Raw genomic sequence first — 27,035 nt, 5'->3', positions numbered from 1 at the left:
TCGGTTGTGTGAGGAGCGAATGAGAGAGGAGGAGAGGAGGAGATCTTGGGAGGACCGGAGGTGACGTGTTGGAGTGTAGTGGGAGAGTAGTTCGGAGATGTACGGAGGGGAAAGATTATGCACAGCTTTGTAGGTCAGTGTTAGAAGTTTGAATTGGATACGGTGGAAGATTGGAAGCCAGTGGAGGGACATGCAGAGAGGAGAAGCGGGGTGGTATTGAGGAGAGAGGTGGATAAGTCGGGCAGCAGAGTTAAGGATGGACTGGAGAGGGGCAAGCGTGTTGGCAGGGAGGCCACAGAGGAGGATGTTACAGTAGTCGAGGCGGGAGATTATGAGGGCATGCACTAGCATTTTAGTAGATTGCAAATTGAGGAAAGGGCGGATTCTGGAAATATTTTTGAGTTGAAGACGGCAGGAGGTGGTGAGGGATTGGATGTGTGGTATGAAGGATAAGGCAGAGTCAAAGGTCACTCCGAGGCAGCGAACTTTGGGTACTGGCGAGAGCGTGGTGTTATTTATTGTAATAGATAGATCAGGTGGAGAGTGTAGGTGAGACGGAGGAAAGATGATTAGTTCAGTTTTGGCCACATTGAGCTTTAGGAAGCGAGAGGAGAAGAAGGAGGATATAGCAGATAGACATTTCGGGATTTTGGACAGCAGAGATGTGGCATCTGGGCCAGAGAGGTAGATCTGGGTGTCGTCGGCATATAGGTGGTATTGGAAGCCATGGGACTTTATGAGTTGTCCCAGGCCAAATGTGTAGATAGAGAAAAGTAGGGGTCCTAGGACAGAGCCTTGAGGGACGCCAACAGAGAGATGGTGGGATGAAGAGGTTGTGTGGGAGTGGGAGACACTAAAAGTGCGATTTGAGAGGTATGAAGAGATCCAAGAGAGGGCGAGGTCTCTGACACCAAGGGAAGAGAGGATCTGTAGTAGGAGGGAGTGGTCAACGGTATCGAAGGCTGAGGACAGGTCTAGGAGTAGGAGTATAGAGAAGTGCTTGTTCGCTTTGGCAGTAAGCAAGTCATTTGTGATTTTAGTCAGGGCAGTTTCGGTGGAGTGATGTGGACGGAAGCCGGACTGTAGGTTGTCAAAGAGAGCGTTAGAGGAGAGGTGGGAGGAAAGTTCAGCATGGACATGCTGTTCCAGGAGTTTTGAGGCAAGTGGGAGTAGTGATATGGGGCGGTAGCTGGTAGTAGAGGTTGGATCGAGGGAAGGTTTCTTTAGGATAGGTGTGACTGTTGCATGTTTAAAGGCAGAGGGGAAGGTTCCAGTCGTTAAAGATAGGTTGAAGAGATGGGTTAAGGCTGGAATAAGGATGGTGGTGAGGTTGGGAAGGAGGTGGGATGGCATGGGGTCAAGTGCGCAGGTGGTGAGGTGCGCTTTTGAGAGCAGACGTGCAAGCTCTCCTTCGGTGATGGTGGGGAGGAAGTTTATGGGGGAGGGGCAGTGGTCAGCTACATGAAGGGGTTGTGGTGGCTGAGCAGAGAAGACTTGCCTTATTAGGTCGATTTTTTCTTGGAAATAGGTGGCAAATTCTTCTGCAGAGATGAGGGAGGTTGGAGGGGGCAGTGGTGGGCGAAGGAGGGAGTTGAAAGTGTTGAATAACTGTTTGGGGTTGTGTGTTAGAGAGGATATGAGGTTTCTGAAGTAGTCGTGTTTAGCGGAGGTGAGGACTGAACGAAATGTGTGAATTGCATTTTTGAATGTGGTGAAGTCTTCCTGGGAGTGCGTTTTCTTCCACCGCCGCTCTGCAGCCCTAGACCTTTGCCGCAGTTTTTTAGTGAGGCTGTTGTGCCAGGGTTGTCTATTGATTCGTCTCACTCTGCCATGCACAAGGGGAGCGACTGAGTCAATAGCTGATGTGAGGGTGGTGTTGTAGAAAGTAGTGGCGCTGTCTGTGTCGTGGAGGGACGATATGGAGGACAGTGGGAGGATAGAGTCGGCGAGGGTGTGCATGTTGAGGTGTGCAAGGTTTCTGCGGGGATGTGCTAGGTGCTGGACAGGGGGGGTAGGTGAGGAGGACAGGGCTGAAAAGGTCAGAAGATGGTGGTCAGATAGGGGGAGGGGGGAAGTTGTGAAGTCAGAAAGGGGACAGAGGCGGGTGAAGATAAGGTCTAGTGTGTGTCCATCTTTGTGGGTGGCAGAGGTGGACCACTGAGTTAAGCCAAAAGACGAAGCAAGGGAGAGGAGTTTGGAAGCAGCTTGTTGGCGAGTGTCAGTGGGGATGTTGAAGTCATCAAACCATGAACCAAAGAAACAATTGAACATGAACAACATGTGTACACAACAGAACAACAAGCCCGAAGGGAACAGGGGCGGGTGCTGGGTCTCCCAATTGGAGCTAGAAGAAAAGGAATTTACGGTAAGTAAACAAAATTCCCTTCTTCTTTGTCGCTCCATTGGGAGACCCAGACAATTGGGACGTCCAAAAGCAGTCCCTGGGTGGGTAAAAGAATACCTCGATAAATAGAGCCGACACGGCTCCCTCTTACAGGTGGGCAACCGCCGCCTAAAGGACTCGCCTACCTAGACTGGCATCTGCCGAAGCATAGGTATGCACCTGATAGTGTTTCGTGAAAGTGTGCAGACTAGACCAGGTAGCTCTGCCTGACACACCTGCTGAGCCGTCGCCCGGTGCCGCAATGCCCAGGACGCACCCACGGCTCTGGTAGAATGGGCTTTCAGCCCCGAAGGAATCGGAAGCCCCGAAGAACGGTAAGCTTCAAGAATCGGTTCCTTGATCCAACGAGCCAAGGTTGACTTGGAAGCCTGCGAACCCTTACGCTGACCGGCGACAAGTACAAAGAGTGCATCTGCACGGCGCAAGGGCGCTGTGCGAGACACGTAGTACCGGAGTGCTCTCACTAGATCTAATGCGTGCAAATCCTTTTCACATCGGTGAATTGGATTAGGGCAAAAAGAAGGTAAGGTGATATCCTGATTGAGATGAAAAGGAGATACCACCTTAGGGAGAAATTCCGGAACAGGACGCAGAACCACCTTATCCTGGTGAAAAACCAGGAAGGGGGCTTTGCATGACAGCGCTGCAAGATCCGACACTCTTCGGAGTGATGTGACTGCCACAAGAAAAGCCACCTTCTGCGAAAGACGTGATAAGGAGACATCTCGCAGCGGCTCGAAAGGTGGTTTCTGAAGAGCCGTTAGCACCCTGTTAAGGTCCCAGGGCTCTAGTGGACGCTTGTAAGGTGGGACTATGTGGCATACTCCTTGCAGGAACGTGCGGACCTGCGGGAGCCTGGCCAGGCGCCTTTGAAAAAATACTGAGAGCGCCGATACTTGTCCCTTGAGAGAGCCGAGAGACAAACCCTTGTCCATTCCAGATTGAAGGAAGGAAAGAAAAATGGGTAAGGCAAAAGGCCATGGAGTAAATCCATTCACAGAGCACCAGGACAAGAATATCCGCCAAGTCCTGTAATAGATCTTGGCGGACGTTGGTTTCCTGGCTTGTCTCATAGTGGCAATGACATCCTGAGATAACCCTGACGATGCTAGGAGCCAGGACTCAATGGCCACACAGTCAGGTTGAGGGCCGCAGAATTCAGATGGAAAAACGGTCCTTGTGACAGCAAGTCTGTGCGGTCTGGAAGGGCCCACGGTTGACCCACCATGAGATGCCACAGATCCGGGTACCACGACCGCCTCGGCCAATCTGGAGCGACGAGAATGGCGCGGCGGCAGTCGGACCTGATCTTGCGTAATACTCTGGGCAGCATCGCCAGAGGAGGAAACACATAAGGCAGTCGAAACTGCGACCAATCCTGTACTAATGCATCCACCGCCAGAGCTCTGTGATCCTGAGATCGTGCCATGAATGCTGGGACCTTGTTGTTGTGCCGTGACGCCATGAGATCGACGTCCGGCGTTCCCCAGCGGCGACAGATCTCTCGAACCACCTCTGGGTGCAGAGACCATTCCCCCGCGTCCATGCCCTGATGACTGAGAAAATCTGCTTCCCAGTTTTCTACTCCCGGTATGTGAACTGCGGAGATGGTGGATGCTGTGGCTTCCACCCACTGCAGAATTCGCCGTACTTCCTGGAAGGCTTGTCGACTGCGAGTGCCGCCCTGGTGATTGATGTAGGCGACTGCAGTGGCGTTGTCCGACTGGATACGGATCTGCCTGCCCTCCAGCCACTGATGGAACGCCAATAGGGCTAGATACACTGCCCTTATCTCCAGAACATTGATCTGAAGGGAAGACTCTCTCGGAGTCCAGGTCCCCTGAGCCCTGTGGTGGAGAAACACTGCTCCCCACCCTGACAGGCTCGCGTCCGTGGAAGGATTTTCCCTGCGATAGAGAAGTGGGAAGAAGCCACCACTGAAGAGACGTCTTGGTTGCCAGGGAAAGAGAGACATTCTTGTCGAGGGAAGTCGATCTCTTGTCCCACTTGTGGAGAATGTCCCATTGGAGTGAGCGTAGATGAAATTGCGCGAAGGGCACTGCCTCCATCGCTGCCACCATCTTCCCTAGGAAGTGCATGAGGCGCCTCAATGGGTGTGACTGACTCTGAAGAAGAGATTGCACCCCTGCTTGCAGAGAAAGCTGTTTGTCCAGTGGTAGCTTGACTACCGCTGACTGGGTATGAAACTCCATCCCGAGGTAGGTCAATGACTGGGTCGGCGTCAACTTGGATTTTGGAAAGTTGATGATCCACCCGAACTGCTGGAGAGTCTCCAGAGCGACGGTCAGGCTGTGTTGACACGCCTCCCGAGACGGTGCCCTGACTAGGAGATCGTCTAAGTAAGGAATCACCGAGTGGCCTTGGGAGTGTAGGACCGCCACAACGGATGCCATGACTTTGGTGAAAACCCGTGGGGCTGTCGCCAAGCCGAAAGGCAATGCCACGAACTGAAGGTGTTCGTCCCCTATGGCGAAACGCAAGAAGCGTTGATGTTCGGGTGCGATCGGCACATGGAGATAAGCATCCTTGATGTCGATCGATGCGAGAAAGTCTCCCTGTGACATCGAAGCGATGACCGAGCGGAGAGATTCCATCCTGAACCGTCTGGTTCACACATGTCTGTTGAACAGTTTGAGGTCCAGAACGGGACGGAATGAACCGTCCTTCTTTGGCACCACGAACAAGTTGGAGTAAAAACCGCGCCCCTGTTCCTGAGGGGGGACAGGAATCACAACTCCTTCTGTCTTCAGAGCGGCTACTGCCTGAAGTAGTGCGTCGGCCCAAGCGGGGGGGGGGGGGAGGTTGTGAAGAAACGAGTTGGAGGACGAGAGGTGAACTCTACCCTGTAACCGTGAGACAGAATGTCTCTCACCCATCGGTCTTGAACATGTGGCCACCAGGTGTCGCAAAAGCGGGAGAGCCTGCCACCGAACGAGGATGACCAGATTCATGAGGAGGCCGCCTTGGAGGCAGTGCCTCCGGCAGCCTTTTGGGGGCGTGACTTAGACCGCCACGCGTAGGAGTTACTCTGACCTTTCTCCGGCCTATTGGACGAAGAGGATTGGGACCTGGCGGAGGGGCGAAAGGACCGAAACCTCGATTGTATCTTACGTTGCTGAGGTTGCTTCGGCCTGGACTGGGGTAAGGAGGAGTCCTTTCCCTTGGATTCTTTAATAATCTCATCCAATCGTTCTCCAAACAATCGGTCGCCAGAAAACGGCAAACCGGTTAGGAATCTCTTGGAAGCCGAGTCTGCCTTCCATTCGCGCAGCCACATGGCTCTGCGGACCGCCACCCCGGGAGCGCGCTGCGGCGGGGACCGAGAGGGACCTGGAGGCGCCGATCCAACAGTGTCCTGGGTCTGTGTAAGGACCGGTCTGGACTGCAAGGCTTCTAGCAGCTTGGCAGACCATTTGTCCATAGACTTAGCCATGGATTGTGACAGTGACTCAGAGAGCTTCTCAGCAAAGAAGGGAATTTTGTTACTTACCGTAAATTCCTTTTCTTCTAGCTCTTATTGGGAGACCCAGACGATTGGGGTATAGCTACTGCCCTCCGGAGGCCACACAAAGCACTACACTAAAAAGTGCAAGGCCCCTCCCCTTCTGGCTATACACCCCCCGTGGTATCACGGGTTCTCCAGTTTTAGTGCCAAAGCAAGAAGGAGGAAGCCAATAACTGGTTTAAACAAATTAACTCCGAATAACGTCGGAGAACTGAAAAACCGTTCAACATGAACAACATGTGTACCCGCAAACAACAAAAAAATCCCGAAGGACAACAGGGCGGGTGCTGGGTCTCCCAATAAGAGCTAGAAGAAAAGGAATTTACGGTAAGTAACAAAATTCCCTTCTTCTTCAGCGCTCTATTGGGAGACCCAGACGATTGGGACGTCCAAAAGCTGTCCCTGGGTGGGTAAAGAGATACCTCATGTTAGAGCTGCAAAACAGCCCTCCCCTACGGGGATGTCACTGCCGCCTGCAGGACTCTTCTACCTAAGCTGGCATCCGCCGAAGCATAGGTATGCACCTGATAATGTTTGGTGAAAGTGTGCAGACTCGACCAGGTAGCTGCCTGGCACACCTGTTGAGCCGAAGCCTGGTGTCGCAAAGCCCAGGACGCACCCACAGCTCTGGTTGAGTGGGCTTTCAGCCCTGAAGGAACCGGAAGCCCAGCAGAACGGTAGGCTTCCAGAATTGGTTCTTTGATCCATCGAGCCAGGGTGGCTTTAGAAGCCTGCGACCCCTTGCGCTGGCCAGCGACAAGGACAAAAAGTGCATCTGAACGGCGGATAGGCGCCGTGCGAGAAATATAGATTCTGAGTGCTCTCACCAGATCTAGCAAACGTAAGTCTTTCTCATACCGGTGAACCGGCTGAGGACAAAAGGAAGGCAAGGATATATCCTGATTAAGATGAAACGAGGATACGACCTTAGGGAGAAACTCCGGAATGGGGCGCAGCACTACCTTGTCCTGGTGGAACACCAGGAAGGGAGCCTTCGATGACAGAGCTGCCAGCTCAGACACTCGCCGAAGCGATGTGATCGCAACAAGAAACGCCACTTTCTGTGACAGGCGAGAAAAGGAAACGTCCTTTAGAGGCTCGAAGGGCGGCTTTTGCAGAGCAACTAGTACGCTGTTCAGATCCCATGGATCTAACGGCCGCTTGTACGGGGGCACAATATGACAGACCCCCTGTAGGAACGTGCGCACCTTAGGAAGACGTGCTAGACGCTTCTGAAAAAACACAGATAGTGCCGAGACTTGCCCTTTAAGGGAGCTGAGCGACAAGCCCTTTTCCAACCCCGATTGCAGGAAGGAAAGAAAGGTGGGCAATGCAAATGGCCAAGGGGATACTCTCTGTGCAGAGCACCAGGATAAGAAAATCTTCCACGTTCTGTGGTAGATCTTAGCAGACGTTGACTTCCTAGCTTGTCTCATTGTGGCTACGACTCCTTGAGATAATCCTGCGGACGCTAGGATCCAGGACTCAATGGCCACACAGTCAGGTTCAGGGCCGCAGAATTCTGATGGAAAAACGGCCCTTGGGACAGTAAGTCTGGTCGGTCTGGCAGTGACCACGGTCGACCGACCGTGAGATGCCACAGATCCGGATACCACGATCTCCTCGGCCAGTCTGGGGCGACGAGTATGACGCGGCTGCAATCGGATCTGATCTTGCGTAACACTCTGGGCAAGAGTGCCAGAGGTGGGAAGACGTATGGGAGCCGGAACTGCGACCAATCTTGAACTAATGCGTCTGCCGCCAGAGCTCTTTGATCGCGCGACCTCGCCATGAATGCCGGGACCTTGTTGTTGTGCCGGGACGCCATTAGGTCGACGTCCGGCACTCCCCATCGGCGACAGATTTCCTGAAACACGTCCGGGTGAAGGGACCACTCCCCTGCGTCCATGCCCTGGCGACTGAGGAAGTCTGCTTCCCAATTCTCTACGCCTGGGATGTGAACCGCGGATATGGTGGATGCTGTGTCCTCCACCCACATTAGAATGCGCCGGACTTCTTGGAATGCTTGCCGACTGCGCGTCCCTCCTTGGTGGTTGATGTATGCCACCGCTGTGGAGTTGTCCGACTGGATTCGGATCTGCTTTCCTTCCAGCCACTGTTGGAAGGCCAGTAGGGCAAGATACACTGCCCTGATTTCCAGAACATTGATCTGAAGGGTGGACTCCTGTGGAGTCCACGTCCCCTGGGCCCTGTGGTGGAGAAACACTGCTCCCCACCCTGACAGACTCGCATCTGTCGTGACCACTGCCCAGGATGGGGGCAGGAAGGATCTTCCCTGAGACAATGAGGTGGGAAGGAGCCACCATTGTAGAGAGTCCTTGGCCGTCTGGGAAAGAGAGACTTTCCTGTCCAGGGACGTTGACTTCCCGTCCCATTGGCGGAGAATGTCCCATTGAAGTGGGCGCAGATGAAACTGCGCAAAGGGAACTGCTTCCATGGCTGCCACCATCTTCCCGAGGAAGTGCATGAGGCGCCGTAAGGGGTGCGACTGGCCTTGAAGGAGGGATTGCACCCCTGTCTGTAGGGACCGCTGCTTGTTCAGCGGAAGCTTCACTCTCGCTGCTCGAGTATGAAACTCCATGCCAAGATACGTTAGCGACTGTGACGGTGACAGATTCGACTTTGGAAAGTTGATGATCCATCCGAACGTCTGTAGAGTCTCCAGCGTAGCATGTAGACTGAGTTGGCATGCCTCTTGAGAGGGTGCCTTGACAAGTAGATCGTCTAGGTAAGGGATCACCGAGTGTCCCTGAGAGTGCAAGACTGCTACCACCGCCGCCATGACCTTGGTGAAGACCCGGGGGGCTGTCGCCAGACCGAATGGCAGAGCTACGAACTGAAGATGGTCGTTTCCTATCACAAAACGTAGAAAACGTTGATGTTCTGTAGCAATTGGCACGTGGAGATAAGCATCTTTGATGTCTATTGAGGCAAGGAAGTCTCCTTGAGACATTGAGGCAACGACAGAGCGGAGGGTTTCCATCCGGAACCGTCTGGCGTGCACATGTTTGTTGAGCAGCTTTAGATCCAGAACAGGACGGAACGAGCCGTCCTTTTTTGGAACCACAAAGAGATTGGAGTAAAACCCTCGCCCTTGTTCCTGAGGCGGTACAGGAACCACTACTCCTTCCGCTCTTAGGGAGTCCACCGCCTGCAGCAGGGCATCTGCTCGGTCTGGATGTGGGGAGGTTCTGAAGAACCGAGCTGGAGGACGAGAACTGAACTCGATTCTGTACCCGCGAGACAAAATGTTTGTCACCCACCGGTCTTTGACCTGTGACATCCAAATGTCGGAAAAGCGGGAGAGCCTGCCCCCGACCGGAGATGCGGAGGGGGGGGGCTGGAAGTCATGAGGTAGCCGCTTTGGAAGCGGTTCCTCCATTTGCTTTCTTGGGGCGTGCGTGAGCCCGCCAGGAATCTGAGACTCTTTGCGTCCTCTGAGTCCCTTTGGACGAGGAGAATTGTGTCTTGCCCGAACCTCGAAAGGACTGAAACCTCTGCTGCCATTTTTTCTGCTGAGGTTTGCTTGATCTGGGCTGGGGTAAGGAAGAGTCTTTACCCTTGGACTGTTTAAAGATGTCAGCCAATGGCTCGCCAAACAGTCTATCTCTAGATAAAGGCAAGCTGGTTAAACATTTTTTGGAACCAGCATCTGCTTTCCAGTCCTTTAACCACAAGGCTCTGCGCAAAACTACCGAATTGGCGGACGCCATTGAGGTGCGGCTGGTAGATTCTAGGACCGCATTGATAGCGTAAGACGCAAACGCAGACATCTGCGAGGTAAGGGACGCCACTTGCGGCACCGCTGGATGTATGATAGCATCCACTTTTGCTAAACCAGCTGAAATAGCTTGGAGTGCCCATACGGCTGCGAATGCTGGGGCAAACGACGCGCCGATAGCTTCATAGACAGATTTTAACCAAAGGTCCATCTGTCTGTCATTGGCATCCTTAAGTGAAGCGCCATCCTCCACTGCAACTATGGATCTAGCTGCAAGTTTGGAAATCGGGGGGTCTACTTTTGGACACTGGGTCCAGCGCTTGACCACATCAGGGGGGAAAGGAAAACGTGTATCCTTAGAACGTTTAGAGAAACGCCTTTCTGGATGAGCGTCGTGTTTCTGGATTGACTCTCTGAAGTCAGAGTGATCCAAGAAAGCACTCAATTTACGCTTGGGATAGAGGAAACGAAACTTCTCCTGCTCTGCAGCTGCCTCCTCTGCAGAAGGAGCTGGGGGAGAAATATCCAACAGTCTATTGATGGCTGAGATAAGCTCGTTTACCATGGCGTCCCCATCCGGGGTATCCAGATTGAGAGGGGTTCCAGGATAAGACTCCTGATCACTCTCTTCAGACGCATCACAGGGCGACTGATTGCGCTGAGACCCTGAGCAGTGTGATGACGTTGAGGGTCTTTCCCAGCGAGCTCGCTTAGGGTGGCTGGGGCTATCATCTGAGTCATAATACTCAGCCTGTGAAGCCGGGGACCCCCTTGCAGTCTGGATTAATTCCAACTGAGGGGGATTAGAGGACAGAGACCTCGCCGTGTCCATAGACTGAGCCCCAGTCATGGATTGCAAAGTTTCAAGGATTTTTGCCATAGTCACAGACATTCCATCAGCAAAAACTGCAAAGTCTGTCCCTGACACCGGGGCAGGACTTACAAGCGTCTCAGCCTGGGTCACTACCCCTCCGGACTCCGGCTGGCGAAGCAGCACCGGATCTGAGCATTGCACACAATGGGGGTCTTTGGAACCTGCTGGTAGAGCAGCCCCACATGCAGCACACGCAGTGTACACAGCCCTAGCCTTGGCAGCCTTGCGTTTTGTGGATGACATGTTGCTGCCTCCTCAGAGCGATCTGGGGTATCCAGCCAGGAAGCGACCTCACAGTGCAAGAAATAAATAAATATATATATCTGGTGACACAGTACACCAATGCACACTGAGGCACTAGAGGGGCCAGCTGAAATGCCGCTTACCGCCCGCTTAAGAGCGGGTGTGTGGTCGCCAAAAGCCCCCTAGTCCAGGTCTCCCAGAGCCTTGCGTCCTTCCTCTAGCCAGACTGCATGTAATGGCTGCCGGCGTCCTGGGAGAGGAGGGGGGGCGGGCCCTGGGCGTTCCTGACTAAGAGCGGGAAGCCTGCTTCCCTCTGTGCCTAGTGAGAGGGCTGGAGCATGTAAATCAGGCTCCAGCCCTCGTCGCTGCTGCGAAACAGCGTCTCTCCCCTACCCTGATTGACAGGGTGGGGGCGGGAACGAAGCGGAGCTAGGCCGCAAAAGCCGGGGACTGGATTTATAAACGCCGCCGCCGTAAAAGCGCGGTCGGCGTGTCCCCGGCGCACTACAAGTCACAGCAGCGCCGCCGGTCCAGTGGGGGTCGGCGCTGCGTTCCCACAACACAAAAGTCCCCCAGTAAACTGCAGGAACACCAACTCAATCGTTACGGTCCCCGGCGCACTACAACACCCAGCCAGCCCGGAGTGTGTCTGTGCCTGCCGGGGACACAGAGTACCTGTATGATGCAGGGCCTTGTCCCTGATTGTACTCCTGCTCCGTATCCATCAGGTGCTATGGGTCTGTGGATGGAGCCCGGCGTCAGAGCTTAGAGGCCGGCAGGATCCCACTTCCACAGAGCCCTACAAGGGGATGTGGAAGGAAAACAGCATGTGGGGCTCCAGCCCCTGTACCAGCAATAGGTACCTCAACCTTACAACACCATCCACGGGTGAGAAGGGAGCATGCTGGGGGCCCTATATGGGCCCTCTTTTCTTCCATCCGAAATAGTCAGCAGCTACTGCTGACTAAAATCTGTGGAGCCATGCGTGGATGTCTGACCTCCTTCGCACAAAGCTTGAAAACTGGAGAACCCGTGATACCACGGGGGGTGTATAGCCAGAAGGGGAGGGGCCTTGCACTTTTTAGTGTAGTGCTTTGTGTGGCCTCCGGAGGGCAGTAGCTATACCCCAATCGTCTGGGTCTCCCAATAGAGCGCTGAAGAAAACTGCAAACTCTGTCCCTGCCGCCTGGACAGTGGATGCATGGGGGTCTACCTGAGCCGAGGGGCCCACAAGTGGTCGCGGCTCCGGCTGAGTCAGTGTAACAGGGGTCGAGCAGTGCTCACAGTGAGGGTAGGTGGAACCCGCAGGCAACATTGCCCTACAAGAGGTACAGGTCGCAAAGAACCCCTTTGCCTTAGCGCCCTTGCTCCTTGTGGACGACATGCTGTTGTGTCCCAGGAGAGTGATCACAGAGGGTATAAGGGAAGAGCATACAGCCCGGCCGAACAGAGAATATATATATATATATATATATATATATATATATATATATATATATATATATATATATATATATATATATATATATATATAATACGTATCTATTCATGCAACCCAGGGGGACCAGCACCGGAAGACCGGTGTGGCTTACCGACCGCTAAAAAGCGGCGTGTGTGTCCTCCAGATTCCCTGCTCCAGGTCTCCCAGCGGTGGAGAGCTCTTTCCTGATGAATCTCCAGCACAGAATGTCTGAAAAAAAAATGGCTGCTGGAGCTCTCAGAGGGGGAGTGGAGCGGTGGGCGGCACCAGGAAAAGTGCGGGAATCTGGGGTCCCTATTGTGATCAAAGAGGGGGGAGGAAGCATACAGGATGCTCCGGCCCTCACTGCCGACGTCAGGACGGCTGTCCCGCCCCTACCCTGACAGACAGGTCCGGGGGCGGGAGTCTTGCCAGTAGGCCGCAACTGAAGCCGGGGACTAAATTTATGACCGCGGCCGACCAGCAGGCGCGGAAGTCCCCCGGCTTTCGCGGATCAGCAGCCGCTGTGTGTCCCAGGCAGCGTCCGGTCGGCTGTCCCGCCCCTACCCTGACAGACAGGTCCGGGGGCGAGATTTTGCAAGTAGGCCGCAACTGAAGCCGGGGACTAAATTTATGACCACGGCCGACAAACAGGCGCGGTCGGCGCGGAAGTCCCCCGGCTTTCACGGCCCAGCAGCCCTTGCAGCGTCCGGGTGCCAGGCGCTCCATGAACCGTCCCCATGGGGAAACAGAGTACCTGACAGATGCAGGGCCCGGTCCCTGATGAAGAAAATACTCCGGTCCGGCAGATACCACACAGGGGCTGCGGAGGGAGCACGGTCCCAGTACCTGGATGACCGCTCAGGATCCCACTTCTCCCAGAGCCCCCAAGGGATGGTGAAGGAAATACGGCATGAGGCTCCGGCCGTCGTACCCGCAATGGGTACCTCAACCTTAACAGCACCGCCGACGTAGTGGGGTGAGAAGGGAGCATGCCGGGGGCCCCATGGGAGCCCTCTTTTCTTCCAACCGATAACATCAGCAGTTACTGCTGACTAAAATGGGAATGCATGAGTGGATGTGTGCCTCCTTCCACACAAAGCATAAAAACTGAGGAGCCCGTGAGGCACGGGAGGGTGTATAGGCAGAGGGGAGGGGTTACACTTTTGAGTGTAATACTTTGTGTGGCCTCCGGAGGCAGAAGCTATACACCCAATTGTCTGGGTCTCCTAATGGAGCGACAAAGAAATAGCAGTTATACAGAGATCATGCATATGCTGGACTACCTGCAGCACGCCAAGTAGTCCTGTAATGATAATCTCCTGCTGATTAAACTGCGATTTTATCAAAACTACACTAAGCAGCCCAGTAAGTGACACATCACTGGAATAGGGATATCTCTCTTTTCGTTATGCTTATTCCAGATTAGTGGCAAAAACCTGGTGACAGAATCCCTTTAACAGCTGTGAGCGGAGGTCCATTCCACCCGCAGCTCTCAGCCATCTATGGGCACAGATGCAGGTTCTGCGTGTGAGCCTGCATTTAAGCAAGGGACATAGCTTATGACGAACACAGGACATCATAAGTCGCTAATGTCATATCAATTCCAGTTACACTATCTTCAATAACGCCCTCTGTGGGGAATGGTAGCTAGAAAAACCAAAATTCTCATTTTAGTACCATTTACCTCTGTGATCTGTTTGACTCCATGCTGACTGAGCAGTTTTTTGTAAAACTTTTCTGTTTGTTCCACAGACATATTGGGCTCATCTTTAGTGAAGAGGCAAACCTCGCACGTGTCCGGTCGGATCCCATGAGGAAGAGGACTGAGAGATGAAGAAAAATACTTATATGTAATTGGCAACAAAAGCAATGTGGATGTGAGATCAGTATAACAATGGCACACAACTGATACTAGGAAAACCCCAAAACTGCGGACCACCATAGACAGGTCCACTCTTCTTATTTCTACCACCAGTGACTTGACTTTGCCTTTAACCCTTTAAGGACGCAGAGAATTTTGTTTTTGAGCTCATTTTTTTCCTTCCCCTTCTTCCAAGAGCCCTTTTTTTCTGTTTGTTTTTTTGTAGTTTGGATTGACGAAAACCATCCATTTTTATCATTTAATGGACTAAGAAACAAGAAAAGAGAGGGGAGAGGGAGATTAAAATATATAACAAAGCTGTAAATAATAAGTATAAACCGCCAAAACGTAACGCACTATTTCCTGCAACTTATTATTTACAGCTTTGTTATATTTTTTAATTTTTCGACTAATATATCCATAATTTTATGCCAACTGGACCTCTTGATATTTGCTGGATCCCTCTTACTTATATATTTTTAATATTATTATTATTTTGCTTTTTTTGTTGAGACATATCTTGTATGTTTCAGTCAATGCAGCTGTAAGATGACTTGTTTTTTTTTGTACACCGAGCAGTAAAATGGTACCATTTTGGGATAAGGAAAAGAGTATACATCCGGTTCACTCTCTTATTAGATCCAGATAATACAGAGAGGAAACGTGTGATTCTAACGTGATAAAAGCAAGATAAAAAAAAATTCTGGCTTTGAAGACTAAAAGATTATTTTATTTCAGTAAACAATCCATAGAAAATACAATCCAGACATGCATGTGATTATACTGTGGAATAGAAGATCTCAATAGGGTCTTCTTTTCCGAGGTATATTCGGCGCTGTGCATGACCTCACCAGCGCCATGCTCGTAACCCGACCATAATCTCGCGCCTGCGCATTTAGCTCACCGACGCGAGCGAGGGCAGCGGTTTTCTGTTCTGCCTGCGATATGGCAGAGTGAACTGCACCTGCGCAAGCAGACATAACTGCACAGGCGCGAGATTTGAAAATGCGACGAGGAGGATGACAGAGGCGTCATCCCATCAATCATGAAAGGAGGACGGCGATCAACGGCAGGAGAGGGAAAAAGGAGCAGAAAATAAGCCCGCCTACCTGGCCAAGCAAGGTAATTAGCATACCTAACGGCCAGGTTTTATAAAGTTATTTTTGGGGTCTGGAAGTGGAGTCAGGGCCAAGGTGCACCTTCATAGAATGCAGCCCAGGAGCTGCAGAAGGTCATTCTGTTAGTTTAATAGGGAAAAATCTGGTGACAGGTTCCCTTTAACTAGTTAGCAGGCATGAGGGGGGGGGAATCTCCAACTCACCTACGACTGATCAGATCACCAGACATGTCTAGGGAAAGACGCGGGCTCAGTGTGTGGGCCCACATCAAAGGCAGAGACACAACCTATGATATTCTACTACGTCTTAGGTTGTGTAGGGGTTAAACAAAGCAGAGATCCCTGAATACATAACAGAAAATAAATGCCTGGCATGTGAACGAGCCGCGTGAGCTTACATTCTAATTGCTTGAGCCTGATTCGGGATCTTCCATACAGTAAGGTTCACTGATATCCAGTCATGTTCATTGAGGAGTAATAAATTGCCGCTATCCTTGGTTTTCTGGTAAGCGAGGAGAGCTTTGGCTGCCTTCTTAACCTGAAAGTAGCAGAGGAAAAAAATGATGGTAAGTTAAAGACTATGTATACCTTCACACAGATTTTTTTGGTATTATAATTAATTTGCTTCCTAAATGCAAAATAAGGCAACTTTACAAATAGTCTCCATTAAAAATGTTCTAGGATTTTACTGTCCTGCTTTTTACTGTTTTGCATGTTCTGCAAAAATGTTAGAAATCCATCAGAGCCTTCTCCCTTCTTAGGCCTCGTGCGCACATTGAGTATTTGGTGAGGTTTTTTCATCTCAGTATTTGTAAGAAAACCAGAAGTGGAACAATCAGAGGAAAAGTATAATAGAAACACGGGCACCGCTTCTGTATTTATCACCCACTCCTGGTTTTGGCTCCAAATACGGAAGTTAAAAAAAATAATTCACCAAATATGCACTGTGTGCACAAGGCCTTAAGGCCCTGTCTCACACAGATAAATCTGCGGCAGATCTGTAGTTGCAGTGAAATTGTGGACAATCAGTGGCAGGTTTGTGGCTTTGTACAAATTGAACAATATGTCCATGATTTCACTGCAACCAGAGATCTGCCAAAGATTTATCTCTGTGTGTGACGAGGCCTTTAGTGTTAGCAAATAGCTGGAGAGAGGAAAGTATCTAAAGCCTTATGGAGGGCAGAGGAAACAGGTGATCGACAAGGAGGAAAGCACATGAAGAGGAAATAGGAGCAGGAAAGAAACTGCAGATCAGAGAATTGTGGGCAGCAGTGACCTAGATACACACAGAGCTCACATTCAGATTATATTACTCCCGCAAGACAAAAAAAGAAATCTACACCTAGGATCCTGCTGAAGACTGGCTGTCATAGGGGACGGGGGTCTGAAAATGAATGACGATTACAGACTGAAACTTACTGATTAACCTTAGATAATAAAACTGCACTAACATGGAAAAATATTTTTTTCCCACATCAAAACAGGTCATAAGTTTCAAAGACTGTTATTGGCAGAATTCTATATCAAAGCAGCAAAATTCAGAAAAACAGCCAAAAAGTGAGCTCCATTAGGACTGCTATTACCCAAGCGTGATCTGCATGGGAGGGTGCGGCTCAGGCTGTGCAATGTTGTGTCTTCAATGGAAATTGTGCAATTTGTAAAATGTAAATCCGCTCTCCTCCAGATGAAAGAAGAGCCACCTATCGGAGGCAGCAATCGAGAGCCAGCTTTGTTTGTTCCTTACGGCATATTGTCTACATTACAGACCATCTCTGCAGTGTATCAGAGGTGTCCGGTCTCCTGGGCAAGGATTGCAGCGCTTACAAGCTATGTTCTAGAGTCTGGCAGTGCTGCTCTGAAGCTGGCTGGATCCAGATGAAAGAAGCAATAGAAAGCTACCTTTCCTCTTCTTGCTTACTGATCGTTGTCTACATTACAGACCACCCCTGCAGTGTATCAGAGGTGGTAAGGATCGCAGCGCTTACAAGCTCTTTTCTATAGAGTCTGTCAGTGCTGCTCTGAAGCTGGCTGGATCCAGATTTGGCTTCAGTGACTCTGGGCTTCTCTGATACTGCAGAGGCAAAGGAATTGAGAGCTCAAGATTCAGACTCGCAGTGCAATCATGGTGCTGGTCTGAGCTGCTAATCAGGCAGGCAGGAGAGCAGTGCGCTCCTGATGACTGATAAGAACCCATTGAGCCATAGATACAACTACATTATGAGCAATTTCTGCATTACATTAGTGCTCAAATAAGAGAACGATTCTTTATGTAAGAGGGAAGAGCTGGCACAGAGGCATGTCAAACGTTGTCACAGTGCGAGACCCGCTCCAAAAAGGAGCACAGAAAGCTGTGGTCGATTCTTGAATTGTACGGTCCAGCCATCAATATATGAAATCGGGGATTGACATATCGCTGCATGAAGTGATCACCAGTAATTATATGTACAAGTACAGGTACAGAGCGCCATTAGTGCATGGAGGGTGTAAACAGCTGATACAATATTTTCTTCCAAATCTGTTCCCTTGTAAGGGCAGAAGGGGAATAGTTAGGCTAGTCTAAAGAAATACTTTTTAGGGCTAGCTGAAAACTGTGGTTATTATGAATTAAGCAAATTATCCTGGGTAGTGTGTTTCAGAGAATTGGTGCAGCTTACGAGAAACCAGGAGACGGGAGTGGGAGGTTTGGATGATAGAGGACATCAGGTGGGTTATTAGCAAAACGGAGGGCACTGAAAGGATGATAGAAAGAGATAAATGAGGAGATGTAGGGCGGTGCAGAACTGTGGAGAGCTTTGTGGGTGAGAGGGATAAGTTTATAGTGTACTCTATAGCGGATGGGCAACCAGTGCAATGACTGGTACAGGGTGGAGGCATCAGTGTAGTGGTTGGAGAGGAAAATGATCCTGGCTGCTGCATTCAGGATGGATTGGAGAGAGGAGGATTTAGTAAGAGGAAGACATTAGTAGAAAGTTGCATAGTCCAGACAAGAATTAATAAGACCGTAAGAGTTTTGGCAGAGTCAACAGTAAGAAAAGGTAAAAATCTAGAGATGTTTTTGAGGCGGAGATGACATGAAAGACTGAGTGAAGTAGAGATCTGTGTCAGATATAACCCCAAGACAGTGGGTGTGCTGCAGGGAAGTAGTGATAGAACCACACAAGGAAATGGCATTATTGGACTTAGGAAGGTTAGAGGAGGAAGAAAACATGAGAAGTTCAGTTTTAGGCTCTGTGCGCACTGGGAAGTGGAATTTTCTTGAGAAAATTCCGCATGCCCTCAAAGATTACCGCACCCACGGTAAAAAACCGCGGGAAACCGCACCCGAAAACCGCATGCGGTTTGCCGCGGTTTGCTGCGGTTTTACCGCGGTATTGTTCGCGGTATTGCCGCGGTTTTGCCGCGTGCGGGTTGGGATGTGCTTTATTGCTTTCAATGCAATAAAGCACATTGAAGAAAAAAAAAAAAAAAAAAAAAAAGTCATTTAATTCTGAGAGTAGATAGACAGAAGAATAGATAGAGGGATAGATAGAGAGAGGGAGGGATAGATAGATAGATAGATAGATAGAGGGATAGATAGATAGATAGATGACAGATCGCTGCATTTCCCACGGTCGGCAGTGAGTTCACATTACCGGCCGTGGGAAATGACCGGTAATTACCTCTGCTGCATTCAGCCTGTCTCTGTGACAGTCGCGGCTGGATGGAACCAGCGCTGGACGTCGGACCTGGATTATGCCGGAGCTTTGGTGCGGGAGGGGTTAATAAAATGGTGAACGAGGCTTGTTTGTTTTATTTAAAATAAAGGATTTTTCTGTGTGTTTTTTTTTCACTTTACTTACGGGTTGATCATGTCAGCTGTCACATAGACGCTGCCATGATCAAGCCTGGGGTTAATGGCGGTGGTCCCCCACCATCATTAACCCCTTGTATTACCTTGCCACCACTGCTACACAGTGGCAAGAAGAGCCGAGGACACGCCGGTATTGTCGCATATTGCATGCGACAGTGCCGGGGCAGCTGCGGCTGATATTCTCGGCTGCCGGAGGGGGAGTGAGGCGGGGGACATTATCCCTGCCCCTCTCCCTCCCCAGCCTGAGGATACCGGGCCGCCGCTGTGTGCTTACCTCGGCTGGAAGGTAAATATGCAGCGGAGCCCACGTTCTTTTTTTCCTATATTTCCGTTTTCTTTCTATGTGTGTTCTATGTGTCTGTGTCTATGTGTTCTATGTCTGTGATGTCTGTGTCTGTGATCTGTGTGTGTGTTTACTCTGCACGGCTTCCTCTTCCTGTAATGACATCACTTCCCTGCAAAACCGCAGCAAGTGATGCACATTACCGGAGGTAAACCGCAAAATACCGCAGGGAATAACGCAGGAAAACGCAGTGAACCGCACAGAATTTGCTGCCTGCGTTATTCCCTGCGGGATTTCTTGATTAACATTGAGTCAATGGAGAGAAATCCCGCAGCGATGTGCGGAAAAGAAGTGACATGCACTTGTTTTTGCTGCGGGATTCCCGCAGCAAAACACGCAGCTGTCAAATTCCGCCCAGTGCGCACAGGATTTTTTTTCTCCATAGGATTTGCTGGTGATTCACTGCAGAGATGTTATGAACATTTTCTGCAGCGAAACATGCAGCAAATCCGCGGCAAAATCCGCGAAAAATCCGGTAAGTGCGCACATAGCCTAAGACTGATTCAGTTTTAGATGGGGAGGGGGACATGATGTTAGAGACAGCGGACAGACAATCACTGGTATTTTGTAGTAATGGAGGGGTGTCAGGAGATGATGTGTATATTCTGGTGTCATCAGCATTGAGATGGTACTGGAAACCAAATCTGCTGATGGTTTGTCCAACAGGGGCCATGTATAGAAAGAAGAGGAGAGGCCTAGAACTGAACCCTGAGAACAAGGGGAAAAGGAGTTGGCAAAAGATATAGTGAAGGAGCGGTCAGAGAGTTAGAAGGAGAGCCAAGAGAGAGCATTGTCCTTGAGCCCAATAGAGCGGAGCATAGTGAGGAGGATCTGGTGATCCACAGTGTTGAATTAAGCAGAGATCCAGGAGGATCAGCAGGGAGTAGTGACCGTTAGATTTAGCTGTTAGTAGATCATTAGAGACTTTAGTAAGAGCAGTCTCCGTCGAGTGTAAGGGGTGCTTCACACACAGCGAGATCGCTGCTGAGTCACGTTTTTTGTGACGCAGCAGTGACCTCATTAGCGATCTCGCTGTGTGTGACACTGAGCAGCGATCTGGCCCCTGCTGTGAGATCGCTGCTCGTTACACACAGCCCTGGTTAGTTTTTTTTATTGTTGCTCTCCCGCTGATAAGCACACATCGCTGTGTGTGACAGCGAGAGAGCGACGAAATGAAGCGAGCAGAGAGCAGGAGCCAGCGTCTGGCAGCTGCGGTAAGCTGTAACCAGGGTAAACATCGGGTAACCAAGGTGGTTACCGATATTTACTTTCGTTACCAGCCTCCGCCGCTGTCACGCTGCCTGTGCTGCCAGCTCCTGCTCTCTGCACATGTAGCTGCAGTACACATCGGGTTAATTAACCCGATGTGTACTGTAGCTAGGAGAGCAAGGAGCCAGCGCTAAGCAGTGTGCGCAACTCCCTGCTCTCTGCACATGTATCTGCAGTACACATCGGGTTAATTAACCCGATGTGTACTGTAGCTAGGAGAGCAGGGAGCCAGCGCTAAGCAGTGTGCGCGGCTCCCTGCTCATGTAGCGATGTTATGATCGCTGCTGCGTCGCTGTTTGACAGCTAAGCAGCGATCATAACAGCGACATACAAGGTCGCTGTTACGTCACAGAAAATGGTGACGTAACAGCGACGTCGCTATCGCTATGTCTGAATCCAGCTTAAGGAGCGGAAACCGGATTGTAAAAAGTCATGACAATTACCTAAATCAAAGCAGATTAGACGGGAGTGGACCAAGCATTCAAGATGTTTAGAAATGAAGGAGAGATTAGAGACAGGTAGATTACAGCAGACACTGTACACTGGGGCAGCCGGAGAGCAGCCATAAAACCCCCTCCTTGCTCTCGGCATCCTCAGCTCCTCTTGTGACTGGCCGGCCTGGCATGATGCCATCGCTGCGGTGTGACACACATGTGACATCACGCCAAGCCGGTTAATCACAAGAGAAGCCGCTAGGTATGAAGTGGCTCGCAGAACTCCTGTCTGGCAGCCACAGATTACCAATGTGGACAACGGCCAGCGTCCTGTGACTCGTTCCGCACAAAGTCTACGGTTAAAGTGATGTCACCGCTGCAGACGATCAACAAAGCCCAAGACAGAGGTGGAGGCACAGCAATGGACCTGGTGAGGGTAAGCAAAGCCCAACTCATTTTATATCCACCACACAGCCTAAATTAGAGCTAAGTTGGCAATGTGCAGGGGGAATAAAAGGTGCAGGAGTAATTCAACGCAGGGTCGCCATCAGTGTCTCCATTGTGCAGGACTGACCAGCACTGATCATAGAGGGGGGAATCCCAATAATGTAATGTCTGCGGAGAGCTCCGGAGGTAGCGAAGGAGGAAACACAGGCGGACACTGGAAAATCCGCCCCATCCCAATAACACATACGGGCACAACACACGGAACTCACCTGCTCCGAGTCCACCCCATGCCGCACGGATTCAGCCATCTTTCACTCCACACGTGTTAGTGCATAGAGCAATGCGCATGCGCAGCGTGTACTACTCAAACTTTATTAGTTCTGTTCAAAACTTACAGCGTCGCTGACGAAGTGACGTAAGAAGAGCGACACGTGACTCACTCTACAATACCGGAAGTGACGTTGAGAGAATGCCACGTGACTGGTTCTTCTGGAAAGGAAGTGACGTAAAAAGCGTGTCACGTGATGGGCTTTTCGAGGATAGGAAGTGACGCGGCTCGGGGGAAAAAATGCCACGTGACTGACTATAATAGGGCGGGTGACGAGAAAGGAACGTGACGTGTCACGTGCTGTCCTTACAGCTGACTATGGCGGAAGTGAGAGACGTCAGGTGTCAGCTGTTACCGTGTGCTGTATGGCTATTGTGGGCGCATTAGCTCAGCAGAACGGCTCCCCTCACAGTCCTCACATGTTCTAATGCTGCTGAAGACGGCAAAAATCTTCAAGTCATTTGTATTGTGCACAGTGCACACTAACTTCTCTATAGCGGGCATTACAGGGCCCAACCTAAGCACATGGTGCGAAAAGACCTGGAGACCTGGCTTCGCGTGAAGAAGTCCCGTCCCAGCATGAAGAAGTCCCACCCTAGCATGATAAGGCCTCGCCCTAGCGTAAAAAAGTCCTGCCCTAACGTGATGAAGCCTTGCCCTAGTAGTGTTAAGAAGTCCTGCTCTAGCATGATGAGGCCTCGCCCTAGCGTGATGCGGTCCCACCCTAGCATGATGAGGCCTCGCCCTAACCTGAAGAAGTACCGCCCTAGCGTGATGAGGCCTCACCCTAGTGTAAAGAAGTCCTGCTCTAGTGTAAAGAAGTCCTGCTCTAGCGTGATGAGGCCTCACCCTAGTGTAAAGAAGTCCTGCTCTAGCGTGATGAGGCCTCGCCCTAGCATGATGAGGCCTCGCCCTAGCATGATGAGGCCTTACCCTGGCGTGATGAGGCCTCGCTCTAGTGTGAAGAAGTCCTGCCCTAGCGTGATGAGGCCTCACCCTAGTGTAAAGAAGTCCTGCTCTAGCGTGATGAGGCCTCGCCCTAGCGTGATGCGGTCCCGCCCTAGCATGATGAGGCCTCGCCCTAACCTGAAGAAGTCCCACCCTAGCGTCATGAGGTCTCGCCCTAGCGTGAAGAAGTCCCGCCATAGCATGATGAGGCCTCGCTCCAGTGTGAAGAAGTCCCGCCCTAGCATGCCGAGGCCTCACCCTAGCGTGAAAAAGTCCCGCCCTAGCATGATAAGGCCTTGCCCTAGCGCAAAGTAGTCTCGCCTTAGAGAGATGAGGCCTTGCCCTAGCGTGAAGAGGTCCCGCCGTAGCATGATGGGGCCCCGGCCATCATCGCTGTCCCCTTTGCGGCTCACAATCTACATCCCCTATCAGAATGTCTTTGGAGTGTGGGAGGAAACCCACACAAGCACAGTGAGACCATACAAACTCCTTGCAGATGTCCTTGGTGGGAGATGAACCCAGGACTGCAGTGATAACTAGGGAGGCAACGTGCCATGGAGGCATTAGCTTTTAAAAATAAAAATAAAAAAACATTTTGCTGTATGATTTAGCAAAATGGCAGCCAGCAGCTGTATCTTTCTGAAGTCAAGTGGAGCGGAGCAAATTGCAAAAAAAAAAAAAAGTATATTCTGGAGAATACAGGTTTTTGTAAAATTCTCCCAACTGTACAGTATATATATATATTTACAGTCATAGCTGGTAACAAACGCTCAGCAGCATGTCTGGGTCAGAAGAGGCAAAATGTATCAACGCTGGCAGCCTTGATCAAGCCCAAGAAAACTACCAAATCCTACACTAGCCCAGGCTTAAACTATAACCCAAACCTCAGATTAATGCTGGGGCTGGTACAATGTCTCATTGATGGGGTCACGCTCACTTGCACAGCCTATCCGGCAGGTCATTTGTGACTTTTATCTTCAGGTGACAAATATAACACTGATTCCGACACCTCAATCATCAGCTTTCCTTTTTACTCAAAAAAGATCTCCTTGAACGCAACAGTTATTCCCAGAAGCTGGCAATCGGCTGTAGCTCCCTCACAGAGTTGTTTGGACTTAAATGGGTGAATGGAGACATGCCCATGAGAGCAGGGCATGAACACTCTGTTCCCCTGGTCGTCATTCTTGGCAGGACACAGCCGCCTACAACTTGCTCGGTGCAAGTTTAAAGAAGTTGTCTGGCCACAAAATATTTTTTAAGCTAATCTATGCAGTAATGTAATCTAAAACACCCCTACATTATTTTTTTTTTGTTTCTAACTTTTGTTCCTCTTGAATTTTCCCTTTATTCTCTGCAGCCACTTTATTTACCTGCAGCTCAACCAAACAGATTGAGATTGATTGATTGAGAGATATATATAATTATATATAATTTGATTGATTGAGATTATATATATATATCTCTCAATCTCTCACACACAGCCCCCCCCCTCCCCGCGCTCTCTTCTGCCCACCCATCATCCCCCCCGCTTTATCTCTTATCCGTGCATCTTCTTCTCTCCTCTGCCTCCCCCCCGCTCAGTCTTTCACCGATGCACTCTCCTCTGCCCCCTACTGTCTCTCCCCCCTAGCTCTGTCTCTCACAGTGCGCTCTCCTCTGCCCCTCGCTCTGTCTCTCACCGGTGCACTCTTCTCTCCCCCCTGCGCTCTCCTCCGCCCCCCCAGCAGCACCCTCCGCTCTGTCTCTTCTGCCCCCCCCCAGCAACCCCCCCTACCGTTTCCTCTGCCCCCTCCCCAGCAGCCTTCGCTCAGTCTCATCCGTGCACGCTCTTCTCTCCCCTGCCCTCTCAAGCGCCCTCCCGCTCTGTGTCTCACCTGTGCACTCTTCTCTCCCCGCTGTGCTGTTTTTTCTGCCCCCCCCCCCCAGCAGCCCACTCCGCTGTCTCCTCTGCCCACCCCCCGCTGTCTCTCACCTGTGCACTCTTCTCTTCCCCTGCTCTCTCTCCTCTGCCTTCCCAAAACACTACAACCCCAGCTGTCTCTCACCCGTGTACTCTCTTCTCTCCCCGCTGTGCTGTCTTTTCTGACCCTTTCCCCCAGCAACCCCCTGCACTGTCTGCTCTGCCCCCCCGGTCTCTCACCTGTGCACTCTTCTCTCCTCCTGCGCGGTCTCCTCTGCGTCCCCAGCAGCCCCCTCACTGTCTCTCACCCGTGCACTCTTTTCTCCCCCCTGTGCTGTCTCTCACTCCATACTGTCTTTACAGCTGAGCAATGCAAAGCTCAGTGCTGCTGACCATGGTGTCAGGTGACATCACTGTGGTCTGCTCCGGGCAGTATTCAAACGCCAGGCGCATTGGAGGCTGCATTCATCACATAGTGCAGAGACAGTGCATGGGGGAGGGGGGGAGACAGTTACCTGGGCCTCATACATCATGAAGAACTGAGGACAGAGTCAGGCAAATAGTGCAGTCCTAATAGCGAGTGGTCCCCCTGTTTGTCCAGGGTGGCACATACATGGCACACATAGCAGCGCACGGGGGGGGGGGGGGCGAAGGAGAGTGTGGAATGTGGGGAGGGTGCGGGAGAGGATGATGGGGCGGGAGTGGATTGCAAATTACTTGGTAGGCAGCAGGGTGGCAACATGACGTCGGCTGTGATGCCCATCAACAAGCTCCTGCCCCTGTCTACGTGATGTCACAGGGGTCAGCAAAATTCCGGCAGTAGCGGTCACATGACCACTCTGAGCCAGGGGAGAGGGGTGGACAGCAGCGTAGGTACGTAGTTGCTCTCTACTTATCTGCCCCAATGTAGCCCAATAGTGAAATAAAAAAAAAAAGAAAAATAAGCCAGATAACCCCTTTTAAGTATTTCATGACTGAATAAAGCCCCCATCGCTTGCTTTCTTCTCTATCCATTGATACAATTAAATAGTATTGATGAGCGAGGATTAAAATGTTCAAGTGTTGAACACTCGAACGGAGTAGATAGGACATTCGGATAGGATGAACTTGAGTATGAGTATAATAGATGTCAATGGGAAACTCAAGTATTTTTATACTGGAACATACACGAGCACTTCTACGCTCGCTTAAAACTAGTAAAATGGAACAAAATAAAGTGTACAGAGAACTCCAGGGTCACAGATCTACAAGAGCCTAATATTTGGTATGTAACATGAAAGACATGAGAATATCATTATGTGGTCAAAATCAGCTTGAGTTCAGTCTAGTGGTGAGTAGTTAGAGAGTACTGTCCACTACTCGCATATTCGTTACGAGTAGCAGGCGCAATGCACACTAAGTCAATGGGAAATACTCGCTAAGTAGTAACCCAAAAGTCGTACTTTTCGTGCGAGTAGTATGGCTTTCCGGTTACTCGCTACTTAGCGGGTATTTCCCATTGACTTGCATTGTGCCCGCTACTTGTAACGAATATGCGAGTAGCGGACAGTACTCGCTAAAAGCATAGAAAGTACGAATAGTTAACTACTCGCTCAACACTAGTTCAGTCCCATTGTGAGAAGGCAAAAAGAAAGGTCACTAAATATACGAGCTGTCTCTTCCAGAACCCCAAGATGAGGGACAGTAGCTCTCAAAAACTAGAGCCCCAATTCATTTTTCTTTCTCCACTTTTTTATGCAAGTTTGGCTTTTAAGCATTTTTATGTTTGCACCAAATTTATGGCTTTTGCTCCATTTTATCATTTTTTCAGTCTTCATGATATTTTTTTTAGGTTATGATGTGGTCACGTGCCTCAAGATAGCTGTGGCCCCTTACTTTAGTTATTGGGATGATTGTGTGTGGGGGGGGGGGGTGTCACAAAGCAGTCATTTTTTCCTCACCGTTTTCTTAATCTGTGCAGTATAATCACGGTTTCCTTTCCGTACTTGTCAGCTCAGAGTTCTTTTAGCCCATACTGCGCATATTGTACACAAAAGCCAATCTGTCAAGGTAGAGATGTAGTGCAGAGGAAGGAGCCCCAGCGTTGTCCAGTGAGGAGACAGGCGGCTTGTTTCTGCCTATTCCAAACCCCCTTTAGGCACAGTAGTCATGGATATACTTTAACCATTATAAACGTCCACTCTCTTCAGTGGTCATTAAATTTTATTATTTTTTTTTTTTGGAGGATGAGGGCTTTTTTCTGTTGCATTTTTTAATGGACAAGGTGAGATCATCCATTTGGTCATAT

General features: G+C 50.5%; 1 protein-coding gene across 1 annotated transcript in view; it reads right to left on the bottom strand.

The window, feature by feature from the left end:
- Nucleotides 1–21,907, bottom strand: part of RSL1D1 (ribosomal L1 domain containing 1) — an 81,798-nt gene extending 59,891 nt beyond the window's left edge. Inside the window, exons 1-3 of the mRNA XM_075317958.1 lie at nt 21,842–21,907; nt 15,628–15,767; nt 13,936–14,074 (exon numbers count right to left, since the gene is read on the bottom strand). Of these exons, the coding sequence (XP_075174073.1) occupies nt 13,936–14,074; nt 15,628–15,767; nt 21,842–21,880 (318 nt within the window). The 5' untranslated portion in view covers nt 21,881–21,907. The remainder of the gene's footprint in view (nt 1–13,935; nt 14,075–15,627; nt 15,768–21,841) is intronic.
- Nucleotides 21,908–27,035: the final 5,128 nt, after the last annotated feature.

This window comes from Anomaloglossus baeobatrachus, chromosome 7 (assembly GCF_048569485.1).
Source record: "Anomaloglossus baeobatrachus isolate aAnoBae1 chromosome 7, aAnoBae1.hap1, whole genome shotgun sequence".
Taxonomy (NCBI): Eukaryota; Metazoa; Chordata; class Amphibia; order Anura; family Aromobatidae; genus Anomaloglossus; species Anomaloglossus baeobatrachus.
Note: the sequence above shows the minus strand (reverse complement) of the source record. Positions and strands in the feature narration are given on the sequence as shown.